This window comes from Thalassophryne amazonica, chromosome 5 (genome assembly GCF_902500255.1).
Source record: "Thalassophryne amazonica chromosome 5, fThaAma1.1, whole genome shotgun sequence".
In the NCBI taxonomy this organism is placed as follows: domain Eukaryota; kingdom Metazoa; phylum Chordata; class Actinopteri; order Batrachoidiformes; family Batrachoididae; genus Thalassophryne; species Thalassophryne amazonica.
In genome coordinates this window covers 102,109,442-102,134,560 of record NC_047107.1, presented here as the reverse complement: position 1 = coordinate 102,134,560, position 25,119 = coordinate 102,109,442, and the positions used below count along the sequence as shown (strand labels likewise).

The window sequence follows — 25,119 nt, the reverse complement described above, 5'->3', positions numbered from 1 at the left end:
AGCGAGCAAATATCCACGTCAAGAATTATTGACATGTGAAAAGAGAATACAGTGGTCCCTCGCTATAACGCCGTTCACCTGTCGTGGCCTCGGAGTCTCGCGGAGTATTTAGTCCAATTTTGCATGCCTTTTTTTTTTTTACAGTGTTCTGTGTTCTGCGTATCTGTTTATAAGAGTTGCCCAGAAGAGAAAAGAGCGCCAACAACTACTCATAACTGTGTTTGTCACACGGAAACATACACCTGCTGCAGCAAGATGTGAGTGGGAAAAGGCGCGGCATCAGGACGCAGAGGCCCGATCTGTGAAATACTGGTGAGTCACTATTAATAATTTCTTATGTGTCCGACCTCGTTCGTTGATCGTTAAAATTAATTTGTTAGTTCTAAATGCCATCATAATTATTTATAGGAAAACGTTCTATTTTTATTTCTCAAACAAATGTTTGGGCCTGAAAACAGTTTGGTATTATTTTCCTACTAAGGTTTGAACTTTGAGAGTGTTTACACACGAGAGAAAAGTGAGAAAATGTTCATGCCTGATTGAGAAAGTGTATAAACTGTGTAGTGAGGGGTTTTACAGCTTTGAAACGTCTATAATAATTGTAAAAATAACCCTGACTACGTCGCGGTTTCGCGTATTTCAGGCTATTTTTTAGAACGTAACTCCAGCGATTAATGAGGGACCACTGTAACACTTTATTGATTATACGAGGGCTGTCCGTAAAGTATAGGTCCTTTTTATTTTTTTCAAAAACTATATGGATTTCATTCATATGTTTTTACGTCAGACATGCTTGAACCCTCGTGCAAGTTTTCCCACGCCTGTCGGTGACGTCATTCGCCTGTCAGCACTCCTTGTGGGAGGAGTCGTCCAGCCCCTCGTCGGAATTCCTTTGTCTGAGAAGTTGCTGAGAGACTGGCGCTTTGTTTGATCAAAATTTTTTCTAAACCTGTGAGACACATCGAAGTGGACATGGTTCGAAAAATTAAGCTGGTTTTCAGTGAAAATTTTAACAGCTGATGAGAGATTTTGAGGTGATTCTGTCGCTTTAAGGACTTTTCACGGTGCGAGACGTCGTGCAGCGCTCTCAGGCACCATCATCAGCCTGTTTCAAGTTTAAAACCTCCACATTTCAGGCTCTATTGATCCAGGACGTCGTGAGAGAACAGAGACATTTCAGAAGAAGTCGGTTTCAGCATTTTATCCGGATATTCCACTGTTAAAGGAGATTTTTTTAATGAAAGACGTGCGGACGGGTCCGCGCGTCGGGACGCAGCCGACGCGGCGCGGCAGCACAGGAAAAACACCTCCGTATTGATAACCATTTGTTAAAATCCAGTTGGCGTTTGATGGCTTTCAGTGGAGTGAGTATATGAGAAATTGTTTATCAGCTGGACATGTTCTAACTTGTCCTCAAGGCTTCCAACAGAGGTGTTTTTCCTGTGACGGAGCGTCGCGGCGGCTGCGAGCCGACGCTGCAATCTGTCTGCACGTCTTTCATTAAAAAAATCTCCTTTAACAGTGGAATATCCGGATAAAATGCTGAAACCGACTTCTTCTGAAACTTCTCTGTTCTCTCACGACGTCCTGGATCAACAGAGCCTGAAATGTGGAGGTTTTAAGCTTGAAACAGGCTGATGACGCTGCCTGAGAGCGCTGCGTGACGTCTCGCACCGTGAAAAGTCCTTAAAGCGACAGAATCACCTCAAAATCTCTCATCAGCTGTTAAAATTTTCACTGAAGACCAGCTTAATTTTTCGAACCATGTCCACTTCGATGTGTCTCACAGGTTTAGAAAAAATTTTGATCAAACAAAGCGCCAGTCTCTCAGCAACTTCTCAGACAAAGGAATTCCGACGAGGGGCTGGATGACTCCTCCCACAAGGAGTGCTCACAGGCGAATTACATCACCGACAGGCGTGGAAAAACTCACGCATGCGCACGAGAGTTCAAGCATGTCTGACGTAAAAACATATGAATGAAATCCATATAGTTTTTGAAAAAAATAAAAAGGACCTATACTTTATGGACAGACCTCGTATACTACAAAACAATTGATACGACAGCTGCTTTTGACGCTCTATTGGCACGCGTCGTGATTGGTGGAGTTCTTTTTCTTTGCCGTCTTCCCGACTTCCATGTCGTAAAATGAGGGTGTGTCTGAAGCGGAGTCTGAATATTTATGGGTGTGTTTATTATAATTACGATTGTTTCCACCCGCCGCATTTATCAAGATCACGTCAGGCGTACGCAAGAAATGGGCAGGTGCGCACTGCTTGATACATGTCACGGTGACTTTGGTGTATTTCAAGTTTACGCCGTAAATTTACGCCACAAGTGCGCAACATTGATACATGAGGCCCAGTGTGCGGAAATAACAATATTGTTATGAATTTTAAATGAAAAGCCTAAAATGAGCAGCAAATTTTCTTTATTTGGAAATATCTTCAACATTTTTATGCTGTTCATCCATGTCATCAATGATGGGAATTAGTGGACACAATTCTTTAAAAGCTACAGGTCAGTACTTGGAAGACTTGTTGCTCCTTTTGCTTGTGTTTGAAAGCAGTGTCCGTAGGCAGCATTGGACCCTGCAGAGGTGTTGCCGAACTGTGGTCAGGTTCATTTTCACACCTGATGAACTCTTTCATCTATGGACTGCTTTGATGTTTTGCCCTTGGAGATGAGTCTCGCTGCTCTCGCTCACTCACTTTCTCTCACCCTTTGGATGACATTGCTTGGTTAGCAGTCTGTCTGTCCATCTCTTGCTTCAGATTTCTTTCTTTCTTTTCAGATAGGATGGAGATTAATTTTAAGAATAACCAATTGTGTGTATTTTAAATGATTAAATCGGATGCCGTGTCAGTGCATCTGTATGTTTTGTATCAGACTGATATTGCGAGGTGCTCTGTCTTCTGGACAGTGCTGTATTCAATTTATACGGTGTGTCCAGAAAGTATTCACAGCACTTCACTTTTTTCACATTTTTTAATGTTACAGCTTTATTCCAAAATGGATTAAATTCATTTTTTTTTCCATCAAACTTCTACACACAGTACCCCATAATGACAATGTGAAAAAAGCTTCTTTTTTATTTTTGCAAATTTATTAAAAGTGGTGGTGCTGGCCAAGTGGTTAGTGCACTTGCTTTTAGTACAGAAGGTTCCTGGTCTGAACCCCACCCCTGCCACATTTCTCCATGAAATGTGGAGTTGTGTCAGGAAAGACATCCGACATAAAACCTGTGCCAAATCAACCTGCAGATCCACCTTGGATCTGCCGTGGCAACCCTGAGTGAAAACAAGGGAGCAGCCAAAGAGACTTGCTTGCAAATTTATTTTAAAAAAACTAAGAAATCACAAGTACATAAGCATTCACAGCCTTTGCCATGAAGCGCAAATTTGCGCTCAGGTGCATCCTGTTTCCACTGATCATCCATGAGATGTTTCTACAGCTATGTTGGAGTCCACCTGGGGTAAATTCAGCTGATTGGACATAATTTGGAAAGGCACACACCTGTCTACATATAAGGTCCCACAGTTGACAGTGCATGTCAGAGCACAAACCAAACACAAAGTCAGAGGAATTGTGTGTAGACCTCCAAGACAGGATTGTCTTGAGACATAAATTTGGGGAAGAGTACAGAAACATTTCTGTTGCTTTAAAGGTCCCAGTGAGCCCAATGACCTCTATCATCCATAAATGGAAGAAGTTCAGATACACCAGGATTCTTCCTAGAGTTGGTTGTCCATCTAAACTGCACGATCGGGGGAGAAGCACCTTAGTCAGGGAGGTGACCAAGAACCCGATGGTCACTCTGTCATATCTTCAGCATTCCTCTGTGGAGAGAGGAGAATCATCTAGAAGGACAACCATCTCTACAGCAATCCACCAATCAGGCCTGTGTGGTAGAGTGGCCAGAGGCAAGCCACTCTTTACTAAAAGGCACATGGAAGCCCACCTGGAGTTTGCCAAAAAGCACCTGAAGGACTCTCAGACCATGAGAAACAAAATTCTCTGGTCTGATGAGACAAAGATTGAACTCTTTGGCATGAATGCCAGGCGTCATGTTTGGAGGAAACCAGGCACCATCCCTACAGTGAAGCATGGTGGTGGCAGCATCATGCTGTGGGGATGTTTTTCAGCTGCAGGAACTGGGAGACTAGTCAGGATTGAGGGAAAGATGAATGCAGCAATGTATAGAGACATCCTAGATGAAAATCTGTTCTAGAGCACTCTTGACCCCAGACTGGGTGACGGTTCATCTTTCAGCAGGACAATGACCCTAAGCACACAGCCAAGATATCAAAGGAGTAACTTCAGTACAACCCTTTGAAGGTCCTTGAGTGGCCCAGCCAGAGACCAGACCTGAATCTGATTGAACAGATATTTGTCTTGTCATACATCTTCACCCAGGTTTTAGACTTCATCCAACAAATCTGTAATCACAACCTCATCCTACAGTAGAACATCTGAACAGAAAATGTAAGCAATAAGGCAGTTACCACATTTTAAAGACACCTGTTCTAACCCATCTTTCAGATTCAGTATTCTTTACCTCTGTAATTGATACGCTGTTGTTTCACACTCTGAGATTGTTGCTTGCTGTTATTTCCAGCTGCCAGATCTTATTTGTACAGATATTACATTATACTGAAGATGCACATAGACCACTTTATAGTCACAAACACAGATCTCGAGTAGCGGATCAGTCTGGTACAGCTGAACTCCGGATGTTTGATTTTTCAAACACTGATGGTTCCACAAACTGCCAGTTATATTCTAACAAAATCTCATCCCCATCTGGACCGGATGAGCTACACGTAATCACCGTAAGTAGCTGCTCTTTTTTCTTTTGTTTTCATATGTCCCCTGAGACTTTCAAATTTCCCAGATCTATTTGGGAATGATTCTCTGACGCAGCACAATCTTTTGATATGTTGCCTCCATTTGTTGTCACAGTTCCCTAATGTGGATGCCACAGACTTCTTTCAGGACCATACCAGCTATTTGTATGTTTCAGCTCAATATATAGACTTATCACACACACTATGTTACTGCCAAATCATAAAATTGAAGAGGAGATGTTAATTATGCTTTATCCTGTCATTTTTGAGTTGGCCTTAATTAATTCAGACACTTGAAACTTTCTTGTGGCTCCAAGAAGTTGAACACTGAAGAAGTCATCCAGTTTATTCCTAATACAATTTCATCATAGTAGAATCTGAATCTGGTCAGAATTTTATAGCAGAATCACAAATGAAACACTGTGGGATTTTGCTGAGCAAGTTTTCACTGAAAAACATGATAATAATAATAATAATAATAATAATAATACTATTATTATTATTACTTCCACCAAGGACCTAATAAAATCATCGGAGTTAATTTATTTTTCTGTAGCAGGATTATGTTAAAACTACTGAATGGATTTTGACAAATTTTTCACCACAGATAGATAATAGGTCATGAAATTTTGGAGGTGTTCCGAATTCAGATCCGGATTCTTGATCAAGTTTCACTTATATAGGCTTTGAAGGATTACTGTTAGCAGAAGTACGTCAAAACTACTGAATGGATTTTGATAAAATTTTCACCACAGGTGGATATTAGGCCATGGATTACTCCATTAAATTTTGGATATGATCTGAATCTGGATTCGGGATCAAGTTGTACTTTATATCGGCTTTGAAGGATTCCGTCAAAACTACTTCACGGATTCTCACCAAATTGTTACCACTGATACATATTAGGCCATGGAAGACTCCATTAAATTTTGGAAGTGATCTGGATCCGGATCCAGAATCTGGATCAAGATTTCACTTTATATAGGCTTTGAAGGATTATGTCAAAACTACTTCACAGATACTCACCAAATTTGCACCACAGATAGATATTAGAGCATGGAAGACTCCGATGAATTTTGGAGGTGATCCAGATCCAGATTGGCGGACATCAGAAATCTGAGATTGCTCTTGTTATTGTTGTTGTTGTTGTTGTTTTATGATTTAAAAAACCCAGACACTGGAATTTTTCATCTAACCCAAGGAGGTTTCAGGTGTCAGCGACTTGATGTTAATTCCTAACTAAAATAAAGTTAATTTTGTGGTACTCAGGAAAGATAAAGTACTGTGCCAGAGTTTTAGGCACATTAAAAAACTAAAACATTTAATGATAAAACACTAAAATATGTATAATTTATAAATACTTATGAATAATGAAAATGTGTGTCCACCTTTTACTTAAAAAAATTGTTTTTTTGTGGCTACCTGCAATTTACATGAAAATTAGTTTTTTATGATCATTTTATTGACCTTTAGGAATTGTATTTAAGTTGTATTGTACCTGGCAGTACATCCACAAAGAAATAATTCTTTTGAAAGTACTTTTTAAGTTGCCTAATGTGTTTGCATCGTATGGCGTAGAAAATGCTTCACGCTTTTTTCAATTTCAATTTTCAATTTTATTTTCATTTATATGGCGCCAGATCACAACAGAGTTGCCTCAAAGTGCTTCACACAGGTAAGGTCTAACCTTACCAACCCCCAGAGCAACAGTGGTAAGGAAAAACTCCCTCTGAGGAAGAAATCTCAAGCAGACCAGACTCAAAGGGGTGACCCTCTGCTTGGGCCATGCTACAAAACATAAATTACAGAACAATTCACAGAACGATTCATGGACGAATATACAAGAAATGCTATTGGCGTACAGGACAGGAGGATTGCCAACACGAACACAACTCCTATCTCTGGATGGAACTGCACCTTAAACAGAGAGAAAAAACAGAATCAGGCATCAGATGTTATGTGGGCCGCTGAAGAGGAGGTACTGCTGGCCCACCACCACCAGAGGGCACCCTGCTTGGAGTGCGGGCTCCAAGCACGAGAGGGCGCCAGACCCAGAAGAAGTGACAGCTGTCACTCATCGCACCAGCTGTCACTCATCTACACCACTATATAAGCCGGACTGCAACTCCACCTCCCCTGCCGAGAAATCAACTACCGAAGAGGTAATATTCTCTGCTGACTCAAATCGTTGAGTGATAATCTGAACTTCTTTTGCAGCCGTTATCCTGTGGTGTTCTGCCTTATCTGTGGGATTGGCGTTTGGTGTGATCAGCGACAGCTTCGCCTCACACCCCAAACCAAGATAAGTGGTTAAACAGGAGCTGCACGAGTGTGTGATTGGAGGTGGAGGTGCTCCCTCCTAACTGAGTGCAGACTGTGGATTACTGAGTGTGCGGATTCACACTCATTCATCTTGTCCTTGTTTTCTGCCAGCAGTACCAGGATTGACAGCCGAAGACAGAAGCCACCTGGGGATTCGGGACGTGGCGGCTCCAGTGTTCTTCAGACCGTTGGTGGTGGAAGCCGTGTGGGACGCGGCTCTTCTCTCGTCGGGGGTCTTCTATCTTCGAGCCTGCCCACACGTCACCTGGTGTTAATTGACTTTACTGATTTTGTGTGTTTAGTTGTGTGTTGTCACAACATTAAATTGTTACTTTTTGGGTAATTCATTGTCCGTTCTTTAGCGCCCCCTGTTGTGGGTCCATGCTACGACACCTTCCCAACATCAGAAACACCAAAAATACTGTATAATTTGTCAGCATTAAACAACAAGAAAAACAGAGAAATACTAAGGTGATCGCCAGGCACTAGCCCTAAACTTCTCTAAAAGACCCAGAATTTAAGTAAAGTTGAGGCCGCGGGCTGCTCCAATTACTAACAAAATGAATTAAAAGAGTAAAAAGCATAAAACAAAACTACCAGTATGCTAGCCATATGAAGGGGAAAATAAGTGCGTCTTAAGTCTGGACTTGAAAGTCTCCACAGAATCTGACTTTTATTGATGCAGGGAGATCATTCCACAGAACAGGGGCACGATTAGAGAAAGCTCTGTGACCCACAGACTTCTTATTCACCTTAGGGACACAAAGTAGTCCTGCACCCTGAGAACGTAAAGCCCGGGCCGGTACATAAGGTTTAATTAGGTCAGCTAGGTAGGGAGGTGCCAGTCCATGAATAATTTTATAGGTTAGTAGCAGAACCTTAAAATCTGATCTCACTGGGACAGGAAGCCAGTGAAGGGATGCCAAAATGGGTGTAATGTGGTCGAACTTTCTTCTTCGTGTCAAAAGTCTGGCTGCAGCATTTTGAACCAATTGGAGACCCCTCATGCTAGACTGCGGTAAACCAGAAAATAGAACATTGCAGTAGTCCAATCTGGAAGAGATAAATAGATGGATCAGGGTCTCAGCATCAGCCATAGACAGGATGGGACGAATCTTCGCTATATTTCGCAGGTGGAAGAAAGCAGTCCTAGTAATATTTCTAATGTGGAGGCCAAAGGACAACGAAGGATCAAAAATTACCCCAAGGTTCCTCACTTTGTCAGTGTGATGACACACGAGCCGAGGCTGAGCGTTAACTGGTCAAATTGATGCCGATGTCTCACTGGACCAAGAACTATCATTTCAGTCTTATCAGAGTTTAAAAGTAGGAAGTTTCTAGACATCCAATTTCTCACTGCTGCAAGGCAATCTTCTAAGGATTTTATGTGAATGAGATTACCAGCAGTTATCGGCATGTATAACTGAGTATCATCTGCATAGCAGTGAAAGGTAATCCCAAAATGCCGCAATATGTGCCCAAGGGGTGCTATATAAAGGGAGAAAAGCAGGGGGCCTAAGACAGACCCCTGTGGAACCCCAAATTTCAAGTCACTAAGGTTAGAGGTAGTGTTACTGTACAGAACACATTGAGAAATCAAATCAAATCAATTTTATTTATATAGCGCCAAATCACAACAACAGTTGCCCCAAGGTGCTTTATATTGCAAGGCAAAAGCCATACAATAATTACAGAAAAACCCCAACGGTCAAAACGACCCCCTATGAGCAAGCACTTGGCGACAGTGGGAAGGAAAAACTCCCTTTTAACAGGAAGAAACCTCCAGCAGAACCAGGCTCAGGGAGGGGCAGTCTTCTGCTGGGACTGGTTGGGGCTGAGGGGAGAGAATCAGGAAAAAGACATGCTGTGGAAGAGAGCAGATATCAATCACTAATGATTAAATGCAGAGTGTTGCATACAGAGCAAAAAGAGAAAGAAACACTCAGTGCATCATGGGAAACCCCCCAGCAGTCTAAGTCTATAGCAGCATAACTAAGGGATGGTTCAGGGTCACCTGATCCAGCCCTAACTATAAGCTTTAGCAAAAAGGAAAGTTTTAAGCCTAATCTTAAAAGTAGAGAGGGTGTCTGTCTCCCTGATCCGAATTGGGAGCTGGTTCCACAGGAGAGGAGCCTGAAAGCTGAAGGCTCTGCCTCCCATTCAACTCTTACAAACCCTAGGAACTACAAGTAAGCCTGCAGTCTGAGAGCGAAGCGCTGTATTGGGGTGATATGGTACTAAGAGGTCCCTAAGATAAGATGGGACCTGATTATTCAAAACCTTATAAATAAGAAGAATAATTTTAAATTCTATTCTAGAATTAACAGAAAGCCAATGAAGAGAGGCCAATATGGGTGAAATATGCTCTCTCCTTCTTGTCCCTGTCAGTACTCTAGCTGCAGCATTTTGAATTAACTGAAGGCTTTTCAGGGAACTACAGCCTAGAGGAAATAAATGCATGAATTAGTTTTTCAGCATCAGTCTGAGACAAGACCTTTCTAATTTTAGAGATATTGCGCAAATGTAAAAAAGCAGTCCTACATATTTGCTTAGTATACGCATTGAAGGACATATCCTGATCAAAAATGACTCCAAGATTTCTCACAGTATTACTAGAGGTCAGGGTAATGCCATCCAGAGTAAGGATCTGGTTAGACACCATGTTTCTAGGATTTGTGGGGCGAAGTACAATAACTTCAGTTTTATCTGAATTTAAAAGCAGGAAATTAGAGGTCATCCATGTCTTTATGTCTGTAAGACATTCCTGCAGTTTAACTCATTGGTGTGTGTCCTCTGGCTTCATGGATAGATAAAGCTGGGTATCATCTGCGTAACAATGAAAATTTAAGCAATGCTATCTAATAATGCTGCCTGAGGGAAGCATGTATAAAGTGAATAAAATTGGTCCTAGCACAGAACCTTGTGGAACTCCATAACCAACCTTAGTCGGTGAAGAAGACTCCCCATTTACATGAACAAATTGTAATCTATTAGATAAATATGATTCAAACCACCGCAGCGCAGTGCCTTTAATACCTATGGCATGCTCTAATCTCTGTAATAAAATTTTATTTTATGGTCAACAGTATCAAAAGCAGCACTGAGGTCTAACAGGACAAGCACAGAGATGGGTCCACTGTCTGAGGCCATAAGAAGATCATTTGTAACCTTCACTAATGCTGTTTCTGTACTATGATGAATTTTGAAACCTGACTGAAACTCTTCAAATAGACCATTCCTTTGCAGATGATCAGTTAGCTGTTTTACAACTACCCTTCCAAGAATTTTTGAGAGAAAAGGAAGGTTGGAGATTGGCCTATAATTGGCTAAGATAGCTGGGTCAAGTGATGGCTTTTTAAGTAATGGTTTAATTACTGCCACCTTAAAAGCCTGTGGTACATAGCCAACTAATAAAGATAGATTGATCATCATATTTAAAATAACTCAGACAGAACAATCGGAGAGAAAGCGTCTAACCAAATACCAGCATTACTGAAAGCAGTCGAACATAAAGATATGTCTTTGGGATGGCTATGAGTAATTTTTTCTCTAATAGTTAAAATTTTATAAGCAAAGAAAGTCATGAAGTAATTACTAGTTAAAGTTAAAGGAATACTCGGCTCAATAGAGCTCTGACTCTTTGTCAGCCTGGCTACAGTGCTGAAAAGAAACCTGGGGTTGTTCTTACTTTCTTCAATTAGTGATGAGTAGTAAGATGTCCTAGCTTTACGGAGGGCTTTTTTATAGAGCAACAGACTCTTTTTCCAGGCTAAGTGAAGATCTTCTAAATTAGTGAGACGCCATTTCCTCTCCAATTTACGGGTTATTTGCTTTAAGCTGCGAGTTTGTGAGTTATACCACGGAGTCAGGCACTTCTGATTTAAGGCTCTTTTTTTCAGAGGAGCTACAGCATCCAAAGTTGTGCTCAATGAGGATGTAAAACTATTGACGAGATAAGCTATCTCACTCACAGAGTTTAGGTAGCTACTCTGCACTGTGTTGGTATATGGCATTGGAGAACATAACAATGAAGGAATCATATCCTTAAACCTAGTTACAGCGCTTTCCGAAAGACTTCTACTGTAATGAAACTTATTCCCCACTGCTGGGTAGTCCATTAAAGTAAATGTAAATGTTATTAAGAAATGATCAGACAGAAGGGGGTTTTCAGGGAATACTGTTAAGTCTTCAATTTCCATACCATAAGTCAAAACAAGATCTAAAGTATGATTAAAGTGGTGGGTGGACTCATTTACATTTTGAGCAAAGCCAGTTGAGTCTAATAATAGATTAAATGCAGTGTTGAGGCTGTCATTCTCAGCATCTATGTGGATGTTAAAATCGCCCACTATAATTATCTTATCTGAGCTAAGCACTAAGTCAGACAAAAAGTCTGAAAATTCACAGAGAAACTCACAGTAACGACCAGGTGGACGATAGATAACAACAAATAAAGCTGGTTTTTGGGACTTCCAATTTGGATGGACAAGTCTAAGAGTCAAGCTTTCAAATGAATTAAAGCTCTGTCTGGGTTTTTGATTAATTAATAAGCTGGAGTGGAAGATTGCTGCTAATCCTCCCCCTCGGCCTGTGCTACGAGCATTCTGACAGTTAGTGTGACTCGGTGGTGTTGACTCATTTAAACTAACATATTCATCCTGCTGTAACCAGGTTTCTGTAAGGCAGAATAAATCAATATGTTGATCAATTATTATATCATTTACTAACAGGGACTTAGAAGAGAGAGACCTAATGTTTAATAAACCACATTTAACTGTTTTAGTCTGTGATGCAGTTGAAGGTGCTATATTATTTTTTCTTTTTGAATTTTTATGCTTAAATAGATTTTTACTGGTTGTTGGTGGTCTGGGAGCAGGCACCGTCTCTACGGGGATGGGGTATTGGGGGGATGGCAGGGGGAGAGAAGCTGCAGAGAGGTGTGTAAGACTACAACTCTGCTTCCTGGTCCCAACCCTGGGTAGTCACAGTTTGGAGGGTTTAATAAAATTTTCCAGATTTCTAGAAATGAGAGCTGCTCCATTCAAAGTGGGATGGATGCCGTCTCTCCTAACAAGACCAGGTTTCCCCAGAAGCTTTGCCAATTATCTATGAAGCCCACCTCATTTTTTGGACACCACTCAGACAGCCAGCAATTCAAGGAGAACATGCGGCTAAACATGTCACTCCCGGTCCGATTGGGGAGGGGCCCAGAGAAAACTACAGAGTCCGACATTGTTTTTGCAAATTTACACACCGAATCAATGTTAATTTTAGTGACCTCTGATTGGCGTAACCGGGTGTCATTACTGCCAACGTGAATTACAATCTTACCGAATTTACGCTTAGCCTTAGCCAGCAGTTTCAAATTTCCTTCAATATTGCCTGCTCTGGCCCCTGGAAGACAATTGACTATGGTCGCTGGTGTCGCTAACTTCACATTTCTCAAAGCAGAGTCGCCAATAACCAGAGTTTGTTCCTCGGCGGGTGTGTCGCCGAGTGGGGAAAAATGGTTAGAGATGTGAACGGGTTGGTGGTGTACAGGGGGCTTCTGTTTAGGACTACGCTTCCTCCTCACAGTCACCCAGCCGGCCTGCTTTCCCGGCTGCTCGGGATCTGCTGGGGGGCAGCTAACGGCGGCTAAGCTACCTTGGTCCGCACCGACTACAGGGGCCTGGCTAGCTGTAGGATTTTCCAAGGTGGGGAGCCGAGTCTCCAATTCGCCCCGCCTGGCCTCCAAAGCTAGAGAAAGACTGGTCAAGTATGATGTCAGCCATGCAAGAGCAGTCCCAGTAATCCCAAAATTATTTTCCGGCCTACCAAGTAGAATATGATGATCCACTGTATCAAATGCAGCACTGAGATCTAACAGCAACAGAACCGTAGTGGTGTCCGAATCCATTGTAAGTAGAAGATCATTCACCACTTTAGTGAGAGCCGTCTCTGTGGAATGATATTTTCTAAAAGCAGACTGCAGTGGCTCAAAGATATTATTCTCAGTAAGATAGTCTACGAGCTGCCGTGACACCACTTTTTCCAGAATTTTAGAGAAAAATGATAGATTTGATATCGGCCGATAGTTTGTCAATACACTAGGGTCAAGATTAAGTTTCTTAAGTAATGGTTTAATCACTGCAGATTTGAAACATTTTGGAACAGATCCAGAAGTTAAAGAAAGATGAATAATTTCCAGCACAGTCGGCCCAAGAGTGGGCCACAGGTCCTTAAACAGTTTTGTTGGTATAGGATCAAATAAACAGGTTGTGCTTTTTGTTGACATTATGAGTTTTATCAGCATGCCTCGTGAGATACTGTCAAATTCTGTAAATCTAGGTAATACCTCAGTAGTGGCGTCCACATCAATAGCAGGGTGTAGTGGCTGGATTAAGGCATGCCGGGATATGTTTAACCTGATGTCTTCTATTTTCTTCCCAAAGTAATCCAGGAAATCTTGTGCTGTAAAAGGAGAGCGACCTACAGGTGGTTGTCCATGCAAAAGTGTTGCCACCATGTCAAACAAGAACTTTGAGTTATGCTTGTTTTTGTTGATCAAATCAGAGTAGTAAGTCCGCTTTGTAGCCAATAATGCATGCTTATAGTCTAAGATAGCATCACGCCACGCAAGGTGAAATACTTCTAATTTTGAACGACGCCATTTCCGTTCTAGACCTCTTGCTTTATGCTTGAGGTCACGCAGATATTTTGAGTAGGATTTATTTCATTCATTTAAAAGAAAAAACAGAAAAGCAAAAGCAAAATTAACAAAACATTACAAACCATTGAATGAAAAGGAGCAGTTTGGAAGAACAAGTCATATATTCTGCCCCTTTTTTACAATACAATCTTGCAAAGCATCATCAATTGACATCATTGCATTTCTGTGACTTTGTCACATGCCACCGACTTCTTTCCTAATTTTAACCATTATTTAAAAGACTACATCCCTAATAGATTACATTTTAAACTTCAAACATTCTAAACATTCTTAACAGATTACATTTTTGGCTTTGTCACAGCCCACTGACTTATTTCATCGTTTCATACGAAATACATCAAGTTTAATACGTTTTTAAATAATTTAAGCGACCTTGATTCTTTGATTTCTTTGTTGAGGTTGTTCCATAATTTTACACCATTCACTGCAATACTCCGTTCCTTTATCTTGATTCTGAATCTTGTTTTTTTTAAAGACTTCTATGCCTTTCAAATTATAACTACTTACTCTTTTTTCAAACATATTTTGAATGTTTATTGGTAAGGTATTGTTATTCGCTTGGTACATTATTTGTAGTAATTTCAAATCAACTAAATCATGAAATTTAAGTACCCTATACTTAATAAACAATGGATTAGATGGATCTCTAAATCGACTGTTGCCAATCACTTTTAAAGCTCTTTTCTGCAAAATAAATAAAGGTTGTGTATAAGTTGTACATGTTGATCCCCAGATTTCTACAAAATAAGTCAAATATGGAACAATCAATGAATTGTACAGTGTTAATAATCCATAACTATTTAATGAATATTTAACTTTATGCAAAACAGCAATGGCTTTCGCTATCTTTCCTTTTATGTAATTTATGTGTGACTTTCATGTAAAATCTTCATCAATCATAACTCCTAAAAATTTTGTTTCTTTTACCCTTTGAATGTCCATTCCATCTGTATTTAATGACACATAATTTTTTTTAAGTCTGTCATTAAACAATATGAAATTTGTTTTATTAAGATTAAGTGACATTCTGTTTATATCAAACCAATATTTCACTTTTTCCAACTCTGTATTTATCACTTGTGCTACTTCCTGTATATCTGATCCAGAGTAAAATAATGTTGTGTCGTCAGCAAATAAAATGCTACCAAGTACATTAGATATATTCACAAAATCATTGATATACAAAATAAACAGTTTGGGTCCAAGTACCGACCCTTGTGGTACTCCACACATAATATTACACAATTCTGATTTAGTATTATTTATCTGAACAAATTGTTTTCTATTTTCTAAGTAGTGTCTGATCACCCACTTATTAAGTTTACAGTTTCGCTGCCATGATTAATGGAACAACAACCTTATATATCATTACAGCGATGCATCAACTCCTCAACTAAGACTGAACTCGAAGCTAGACTGCCTGATGTCTTAGCTTCACATTTGACAAATACCCAGTCAGTAGACAGACTTGTGGATAGTGAGCACTTCTCCTTTGCTGAGATAATCCATCCCACCTCACAGGTGTGCCATACCAAGATGCTGATTAGACACCATGATTAGTGCACAGGTGTGCCTTAGACTGCCCACAATAAAAGGCCACTCTGAAAGGTGCAGTTTTATCACACAGCACAATGCCACAGATGTCACAAGATTTGAGGGAGCGTGCAATTGGCATGCTGACAGCAGGAATGTCAACCAGAGCTGTTGCTCGTGTATTGAATGTTCATTTCTCTACCATAAGCCGTCTCCAAAGGCGTTTCAGAGAATTTGGCAGTACATCCAACCAGCCTCACAACCGCAGACCACGTGTAACCACACCAACCCAGGACCTCCACATCCAGCATGTCCACCTCCAAGATCATCTGAGACCAGCCACTCGGACAGCTGCTGGAACAGTCGGTTTGCATAACCAAAGAATTTCTGCACAAACTGTCAGAAATCGTCTCAGGGAAGCTCATCTGCATGCTCGTCGTCCTCATCGGGGTCTCGACCTGACTCCAGTTCGCCGTCGTAACCGACTTGAGTGGGCAAATGCTCACATTCGCTGGCGTTTGGCACATTGGAGAGGTGTTCTCTTCACGGATGATGCGAAGGAGATGTGTTGCACTGCATGAGGCAAATGGTGGACACACCAGATACTGACTGGTATCCCCCCCCAATAAAACAAAACTGCACCTTTCAGAGTGGCCTTTTATTGTGGGCAGTCTAAGGCACACCTGTGCACTAATCATGGTGTCTAATCAGCATCTTGATATGGCACACCTGTGAGGTGGGATGGATTATCTCACCAAAGGAGAAGTGCTCACTATCACAGATTTAGACTGGTTTGTGAACAATATTTGAGGGAAATGGTGATATTGTGTATGTGGAAAAAGTTTTAGATCTTTGAGTTCATCTCATACAAAATGGGAGCAAAACCAAAAGTGTTGCGTTTATATTTTTGTTGAGTATAAGATGCCTAGAAGTAGGTTTAGAGTTGAGACATTCCACACACGTTGTAGGTAGCAGACACATCATCTTTACTATTGCTGGAACAACCACTGGGCCATCCTCAATTGCAACATCATCCAATATAGTAATGGGTATTAAGTTTGGAAAGCATATCCCTCTATGATATGACACGACTACGGAAGCAGGCCAGGCTTATGTACGTTTACACATCAAAATTGCCGATATGGTAATTTAAATCCAGATGTTTGTGTTTACAAATTTCTTTCCTTCTTTTGCTGTCACTCCCTCACTCTCATCGTTTCTGTGTTTGTCTCAGCATCAGCAGCAGGTTGTGCAGGCCGTGGAGCGGGCCAAACAGGTCACCATGGCTGAACTTAACGCCATCATTGGAGTGAGTGTAACACACACACAGAAGAAATAGCACAGAGAGGAACAGAAAGGCAAAGAAGACAAGAATTAAACAATAACTGCTGATAATAACAAATGTGCACCGCTACACTTCATCTAACAGAGAAATGCATGAAATGTTTCATAGCACCTGTTATGAGACTAAAATGAATTAATTAAATTCATTATTTTAAGCTTAATTTATACATTTAAGTACACTAAAAGTGCAAGGATCACCATTGGCAAATTTTTACAAATATACACAAGTATTAAATATTAAATCCTTGTTTTCCTTCTCACGTGCAGCTCTTTAAATCCAGCTTTAATCAGTGTTTCTCTATATGGTTCAGCAGCAGCAGCTCCAGGCTCAGCATCTCTCTCACGGACATGCCCTCCCCGTCCCACTCACACCCCACCCGATGGGACTGCAGCCCCCTCTGGCCCCCGGGGCCAGCACCGCCAGCCTGCTGGCGCTGTCCACCGCTCTGAGTCACCAGCTGCCACTCAAAGACGAGAGGAAACATCATGACAGCAACAGTGAGCATCTCAGAGGTAAGTGTGGTTGCGTGCTTGCGCATAGTATGTGCTGGTACTCATAGTTATTCCCTGTGTATGTGCTAAATAATCAGATTTGGTTGTTACCTTGTTCAATTCAATAAAAATAAAGCAGGAAGAACAATAATACTGAAAAGTAAGTATAATGAAATGACACAGATGTATTTTCACTGCACTGGTAACACCATAGGCTGTGGACAACAAAAATGAACCCTGATTCACCAGCTTGATGAAAATAAAAACTTTGCTTTGCCTGTATAATATCCCATAGAAGTGAGCATCAGCTAATAAGTTAGAGATAACTGGGAGATGTTTGATAAATTGTCTAAAATCACAAATAGCTGTGGTTGAAACTTGTTCCTTTCTGAAAACCTGACACAGTCACGTGCATGTCATGCCAGTCCACCCAGCTACCAGGTTAGATGGGAGAAACATGAAGCGACTATCATTTAATTTCATTTATTTAGTTTAGATAGAGCCAAATCACAACAAGGGTGCCTCAAGGTGCTTCACACAAGTAAGGTCGAACCTCACCGACCCCTAAAGCAAGAACACAGGGGACAGTGGTAAGAAAAACTCCATCTGATTATTTGAGGAAGAAACCTCAAGCAGACCAGACTCAGAGGGGTGACCTACTGCTTGGGCCATGCTACCAATGAATGAATGAATGAATGAAAACTGTTTATTTCGAAAATTTGATACAACAACAATTACAAGATAGATCAGTAAAGACAACAACAAAAAAGTTCCTACTGTGTACCCAACATGTCCGAAAAGGGGTAGGGTGAAGCATCAGCTTATTTATCTCTACCCCTTCTTCCCCACAACCAGTAATACCCTTTGCCACATATACACATAGATTCCTACACACCTAAACCGATATCAATATATATATATATATATATATATATATATATATATATATATATATATATATATATATATATATATATATATACATATATATACACATACACATACATATATACATACACACATCAACATACATACACATATACATACACATATATACACATATACATATATACACACATATATACACAAACATAAATATACACCTACACATACCTACTTACATACAAAATACTATATATTTACAAGCCGAAGCAAAAAACAAAAACACCCTAACCCTCATTACCCTTCCTCCTCCCTATACCCAGAAAAAAACATATTTTTGTACCGCTGTTTGAACTGGTTCATGCTTGGACATTGCTTGAGCCCCACTCCCAATCTGTTCCACATCCTCACCCCACAGACAGAAATACAGAAACCTTTTAATGTTGTTCGTGCCCACTGATGCTTTAAATTAAATTTCCCCCTCAGACTGTAATCCCCTGATCTGTTAAAAAACATATTTTTAATATTTGCTGGAAGTAAATTGTTTATTGCTTTATACACAATTTGTACTGTTTGAAAATGAACCAAGTCTGTGAATTGTAAGAATTTGGATTGTAAAAATAGTGGATTTGTATGATCTCTATAGCCAGTATTATGAATAATTCTTATAGCTCTTTTCTGCATTACTGATAGTGATTGTGTTGTACCTTTATAAGTATTACCCCATACCTCTGCACAGTACTGTAAATATGGTAAAACCAGTGAGCAGTAAAGAATGCGGAGTGAGTTGTGGTCCAGAATATGTTTCGCTTTGTTTAGAACTGAAATGCTTCTTGACAGTTTACTTTGTATATGTTTTATATGAGTCTTCCAGTTTATCTTATCATCTATTATCACCCCCAGAAACTTATTTTCATGTACCCTTTCAATATCTACCCCCTCGACTTGTAACTGAACCTGTATGTCTGTATTACAATAGCCAAATAACATGTATTTTGTTTTACTTAAGTTTAATGATAATTTGTTTCTGTCAAACCATATTTTCAATTTTCCCATTTCTATACTGATCTTCCTCAGTAACTCCTGCAAATCCCCCCCTGAACAAAAAATGCTTGTGTCATCTGCAAATAATACTAATTTTAATATTTTGGAAACATTGACAATATCATTTATATAAATTAGAAACTGTTTTGGACCCAATACTGACCCCTGTGGGACGCCACAAGCATTGTCCAAGCATGATGATGTATATTCCCCCAACTTCACAAACTGTTTTCTGTTACTTAAGTAGCTTCTCACCCAGTGCAACACCAACCCCCTAATCCCATACTGTTCAAGTTTATTGATTAATATGTCATGATTAATTGTATCAAAAGCCTTTTTAAGGTCTATAAATATTCCAACTGAATGTAATTTGTGGTCTATGGCGTTTGTAATCTCCTCAACTGATTCTATTAATGCAAGTGATGTTGAACTATGTGCTCTGAATCCATATTGACTATCAGTAAGTAATTTATGTTTATTTATGAATTTGTCTAATCTATTATTGAATAACTTTTCTAATAATTTGGAAAATTGTGGAAGCAAAGAAACAGGTCTATAATTTGTGAAGTGGTGTCTATCCCCAGTCTTATACAGCGGCACAACCTTAGCTATTTTCATTTGATTGGGAAATTTACCGGTTTGAAATGATAAGTTACAGATGTATGTTAATGGTTCTACAATCCATTCAATGACCTGTTTTACCACCACCATATCAATTTCATTTAAATCGGTAGATGTTTTATATTTACAATTATTCACAATGTCTATAATTTCATTTCCATCCACTGCTGTGAGGAACATTGAACAGGGATTTCTTTCTATGAGATTATTATCCCAATCCTCAGGTTGGGAATCGGGAATTTTTTCTGCCAAGCTTGGTCCAATATTTACAAAAAAATTATTAAAACCGTTGACTACCTCATCCTTATTTTCCTTCTTGACATTATTATCAATGAAATACTGAGGGTAACTCTGTTTTTTATTACCATTTTTGATAATGCTATTTAATATATCCCATATTCCTTTAATATTGTTTTTGTTATTATATAATATGTTACTATAATATTCCTTCCTACATACCCGTATAATATTAGTTAATCTATTTTTGTATTTCTTATATCTATTTTCTGCCTCTTTAGTCTTTAGTTTTATGAATTCTCTATACAGTGTATTTTTCTTATTACATGCATTTCGTAACCCTTTCGTCATCCATGGTCGAGCTTGGATTTTTTGTTTTCTGTAGTCTTGTTTAATTGGACAATTTTTATCATATAATGATGTAAATATTTGTAAAAAAGTTTCATATGCACTATCAACATCACTTTCACTGTATACCTTTTCCCAGTTTTGCTCCTGTAAATCCTTCTTTAGTGTGTTCATGTTTTCCTCTGTCCGCACTCGCCTGTATTTTATTTTCTCCTCTGGCTGATTCCGCCGATGGTTTCTATTATAAACGATGAAAACTGGTAGATGATCACTAATGTCATTGATTAATAATCCACTCACAGTGTTATTCTCAATATCATTGCTGAATATATTATCAATTAAGGTGGCACTATGGGATGTAATTCTGCTTGGCCTGGTGATTTTTGGATATAAACTCATACTGTACATTATACTGATAAATTCATCTGTTATTTTATGCTTATTTGGATTGAGCAGATCAATATTTAAGTCACCACAAATGAACACAGTTTTTTGATTAGTTTTTGAGAACATTTTTCCCATACAGTCAGTGAATGTTTCAATACTAGATCCTGGTGCTCTATATATACAGCTGACTAATACATTTTTGCTTTTTTCTTCACATATTTCAATAGTTATACATTCTAATAAGTTATCAATCAGTTGTCATATTGTCTACTATTTTATAATCCATGTTCTTATCCACATACACAGCCACTCCTCCTCCACTCTTATTTTTTCTGTTTACACAATTAAATTCATATCCATCCAGTTCAAAATCCATTCCTTTATCTTCATTGATCCATGTTTCTGATATAGCAATTATGTTAAATATTTTTTTAAACTGACTTAAATATTCTTTAATGTTGTTAAAGTTTGCATATAGACTTCTGCTGTTGAAATGGATTATTGATAATTTGTTATCCGTTTTAATGATCCGATTAAACTGTTCATCTGTATAATAGCAACAACTGTCATTGATATTTGAGAAGAAATTATTGTCCGGGTCTATATCGTGCTCCAAGTCCAGTACATTGTGGTCTGTGTATTTAAATGTTCTCAGTTCTACTTTTCCATGATCAGCAATCCTTTGAGTTATATCCTTCTTGTCTCCAGATGTAGATGAATAGGTAGTAGATGAATAGGTTCCTCTGGTCTGTGTCATGGTGTTGTGATGTGTTTGTGTCCTCATACCTTATTGGTCATATTTGTCCAGATCCTCGCTTTAAGAAACACTATTGTTCATATTTGTCCAGCTCCTCGATGTTCCTTATTGCCATGACTTTTGCTTGTTCTGGTGATCCGTTCAGTTTGATGAATATTTTACAGTTTGAAGTCCATGTGTGCTGGATTTTTCCCTGTTTCTTTAAGAAGCGTGCTTTCCTGGCGATGTCGGCATTCCGTTTGGTGAGATGTTCATTGATGAATGCGTTTGTCCCTTTCAGTTTTCTTCCTTGTTTTAACAGTGCTGTTTTGTGTTTTCTGTTGATGAATCTCATGATGACGGTTCGTTTATCACCGTCATTTCTCCGGGGCAGAGGGTGGCACGCTTCAATGTTATTTAAATCCATTTCTATACCTTTAGATAGGAGGAAATCAGCAACCTGTTTTTCCACAGAGCTGACCTCCTGTTCACTGGGCTCCCCTCCGCTCTCATCTGTTACCGCCCGTGCGTAGGACCGTGGTTTGATATGAAGACCTGTGATGATGACGTTAATTCTGGTGTACTGCTCCAATTCAGCCACTCTATTTTCCAGCTGCACCAGATGCCGGTCTTTCTCGGCATTCTGGAGCCGTAATGCCTTCACCTCCTCCACCAGATCCATGATTGATTTCTGTTGCTGCTTCACAACAGAAATCTCCTCTGACAGAAAGTCCAGACATTTTTTAATATCGTCACCTTCCTCCGCTGTCAGAACCTTCTTAGGCCCCATGGTCGGCTTATGAGCAGCTTGTCGATCGCCGATGTTAACAGCCTGCGTTGTTTGTCACCGGGATGGATCTGCACTGCGCTGGTGCCGCGCGGCCTCGGTGTTTCCGCGCTGATGGATCCGCGGTGGCTGCACGAGGCCTCGGGGAAGCGGCACTCGTGACGCGCGGCTCTAATGACGCAGCGCGCGGCCTCAGTGAATTCACCACGTTGGGCGGGCCTCGGACGTTGTTGCTGTCCAGTCGCGGGGCTAAGTTGCCGGTTGAGGTGGTATTCCCACTGTCCGGGTTGGCAAACACCGGCGTGGCAGATGGCAACTACAAACACCACCTCTGAAAACTCAGGTACAAACTTTTTGCAGTTCGCTCTGACGACACGCAGCTCTGACTGACTGTGACTCAAAAAGGTTTTCAATACAGAACACAACACAACAACAGTTGATGAGAGTCCATGCAGGCGTCCAGTCCACCATTGGTGTGTGTGTGTGTGTGTGTGTGTGTGTGTGTGTGTGTGTGTGTGTGTGTGTGTGTGTGTGTGTGTGTGTTATTGGATGTGTTTCTGCAGCAGTCCGTTCCACGTCCATTACAGAAATCATCTAACCCAGCATGTGTAACCAGCCGCAGAATCAGTCAGCCAGCAAAATTACCTTTAAGGTATAATTCGTCAGCATTAAGTACTACGGGGGCAAATACTACACAGTTAGGAAGTGTGGGAGTGGAGATAGTGCCAAAATATTTTGTTGCTACTACAAATTAGTGACTGTGAAATCAAAACAATGCTCCTGGTTATTTTGGAGGCTGTATCAACAGGAAGACATCATAAGCTGTGCAACATTTTAAACCCTCACAATCATCCACAAATCACTTCATTTATAAACACCTTGTATTGTTTAGGACTGTTTCCAACCATCATTCATCCTAACAGAATAACTATGGACTCAACAACTCTCATTGACAATATTTTAACTAACGTTATATCCGGTAATCTTAGTGGGGGACTACTGGTCAGTGATATCAGTGATCACTTGCCAGTTTTCTCAGTCTTTGCATTGGAGGGTTGTTGTAAGTATCGAAGCAATATCAAATTCATGAGTAGAAAAGTAACACCTGAAACAATTGATAATTTAAGGGAGGATTTATCAAGTCAGAATTGGTCAGATGTTTTTGTTGATGATGTTGACAGGTCATATGATGCTTTCATCTCCATTTTTTCCAGTTTGTATAATAAACACTGTCCATTTGTTGACAAAATATATAGAAATCAATATAGCAACAAACCATGGATAACTAAGGGGCTTCAGAGGGCATGTAACAAGAAAAACGTACTATATAAACATTTCATAAAACTACGAACTAAGGAAGCTGAAAGTAAGTATAAAACATATAAGAATAAGTTAATCAATATCATGAGACTCAGTAAAAAAATATATTATAATGAGTTACTTGTCAAAAATAGAAATAACATCAAAAACACAAGGAACATATTAAATGAAATAGTAAAAAAGAATAGAGTAACTAGAGATTATCCTTCATTTTTTCAGAGTAACAACTACATCACGATTGATAACGACGAGTCTATTGCTGAACACTTTAATGAATACTTCGTTAATGTGGGTAAAAATCTTGCCAGTAAAATTGACTCATCAACTAATAACTTCTGGGTAAATAATTCAACGTTTAACAAATCTGTTTCAATGTTCATTGGTGGTACTCATGAAAGGGAAATACTTGATCTGGTTCATGGTTCAAAAAGTAAGAAATCGACTGATTTTAATAATTTGGATATGGCTTTATTAAAAAAAGTTATTGATTGTATAGTAAAACCGTTCAATTATATTTGCAATATGTCACTAAGTACTGGTAAATTTCCTTCTCAAATGAAAATAGCCAAAGTAATTCCTCTGTTTAAAACTGGTGACAAACACACATTTTCTAATTATAGACCTATATCACTCCTGCCACAATTTTCCAAAATTTTGGAAAAAATATTTGCTAAAAGATTAAATGATTATTTACTGAAGCATAACATCATTTGTGAAGAACAATATGGATTCAGAAGGTCTCGAACTACATCACATGCTTTGATGGACTTTGTGGAAAGTATAGCAACTGCAATTGACAATAAACAATACACAATAGGTGTTTTTTTTGATTTACAGAAAGCGTTTGACACAATTAACCATGGAATACTATTAATTAAACTGCAGAAATATGGAATCAGAGGTCTGGCATATGAATGGATAGCTAGTTATTTACAAGGCAGATTTCAGTATGTTTAATTCAATAATACAAATTCTGAACTCAGGGATGTCACATGTGGGGTGCCGCAGGGTTCAATGCTGGGTCCTTTGTTGTTTATAATCTATATAAATGATATAAGTTGGGTGTCGAGTTCACTGAGATGTGTCCTTTTTGCGGATGATACAACTGTGTTCTGTAGCGGTGAAAATCTTGAACAGCTTCTGGACATAGTGGAGAAAGAACTGGAAAAATTTAAGGTTTGGTTTGACGCTAATAAGTTGTCACTCAACCTTGGGAAAACTAAATGTATTATATTTGGAAATAAACAGGCACCCAAATGTAAAAATTTAACTATAAACAATAAGGAAATTGAGTTAGTAACAGAGAATAAATTTTTAGGTGTTATAATTGATAATAAACTTAGCTGGAAACCACATATAAATTATGTGAAATCAAAATTGTCAAAAACTATAGCCATTCTGTATAAAGCCAAAGACCTACTGCCGCAAGAAGGGTTACTTACTTTATATCATTCTCTGATGGTACCATATATGACATATTGTGTTGAGTCATGGGGAAACACTTACA

The 25,119-nt window shown here is 39.4% G+C and overlaps 1 protein-coding gene across 2 annotated transcripts in view; it reads left to right on the top strand.

Moving 5' to 3' along the window:
• The window catches only part of LOC117511041 (transducin-like enhancer protein 4), a 151,446-nt gene that overhangs the window by 47,412 nt on the left and 78,915 nt on the right, over positions 1-25,119 (top strand). Inside the window, exons 6-7 of one of the 2 annotated variants that reach the window (XM_034170987.1) lie at positions 16,649-16,723; positions 17,073-17,271. In XM_034170987.1, coding sequence (XP_034026878.1) covers positions 16,649-16,723; positions 17,073-17,271 — 274 coding nt within the window. Of the gene's footprint in view, positions 1-16,648; positions 16,724-17,069; positions 17,272-25,119 lie in introns of both variants that reach the window. The other variant, XM_034170986.1, reaches the window with a different exon arrangement.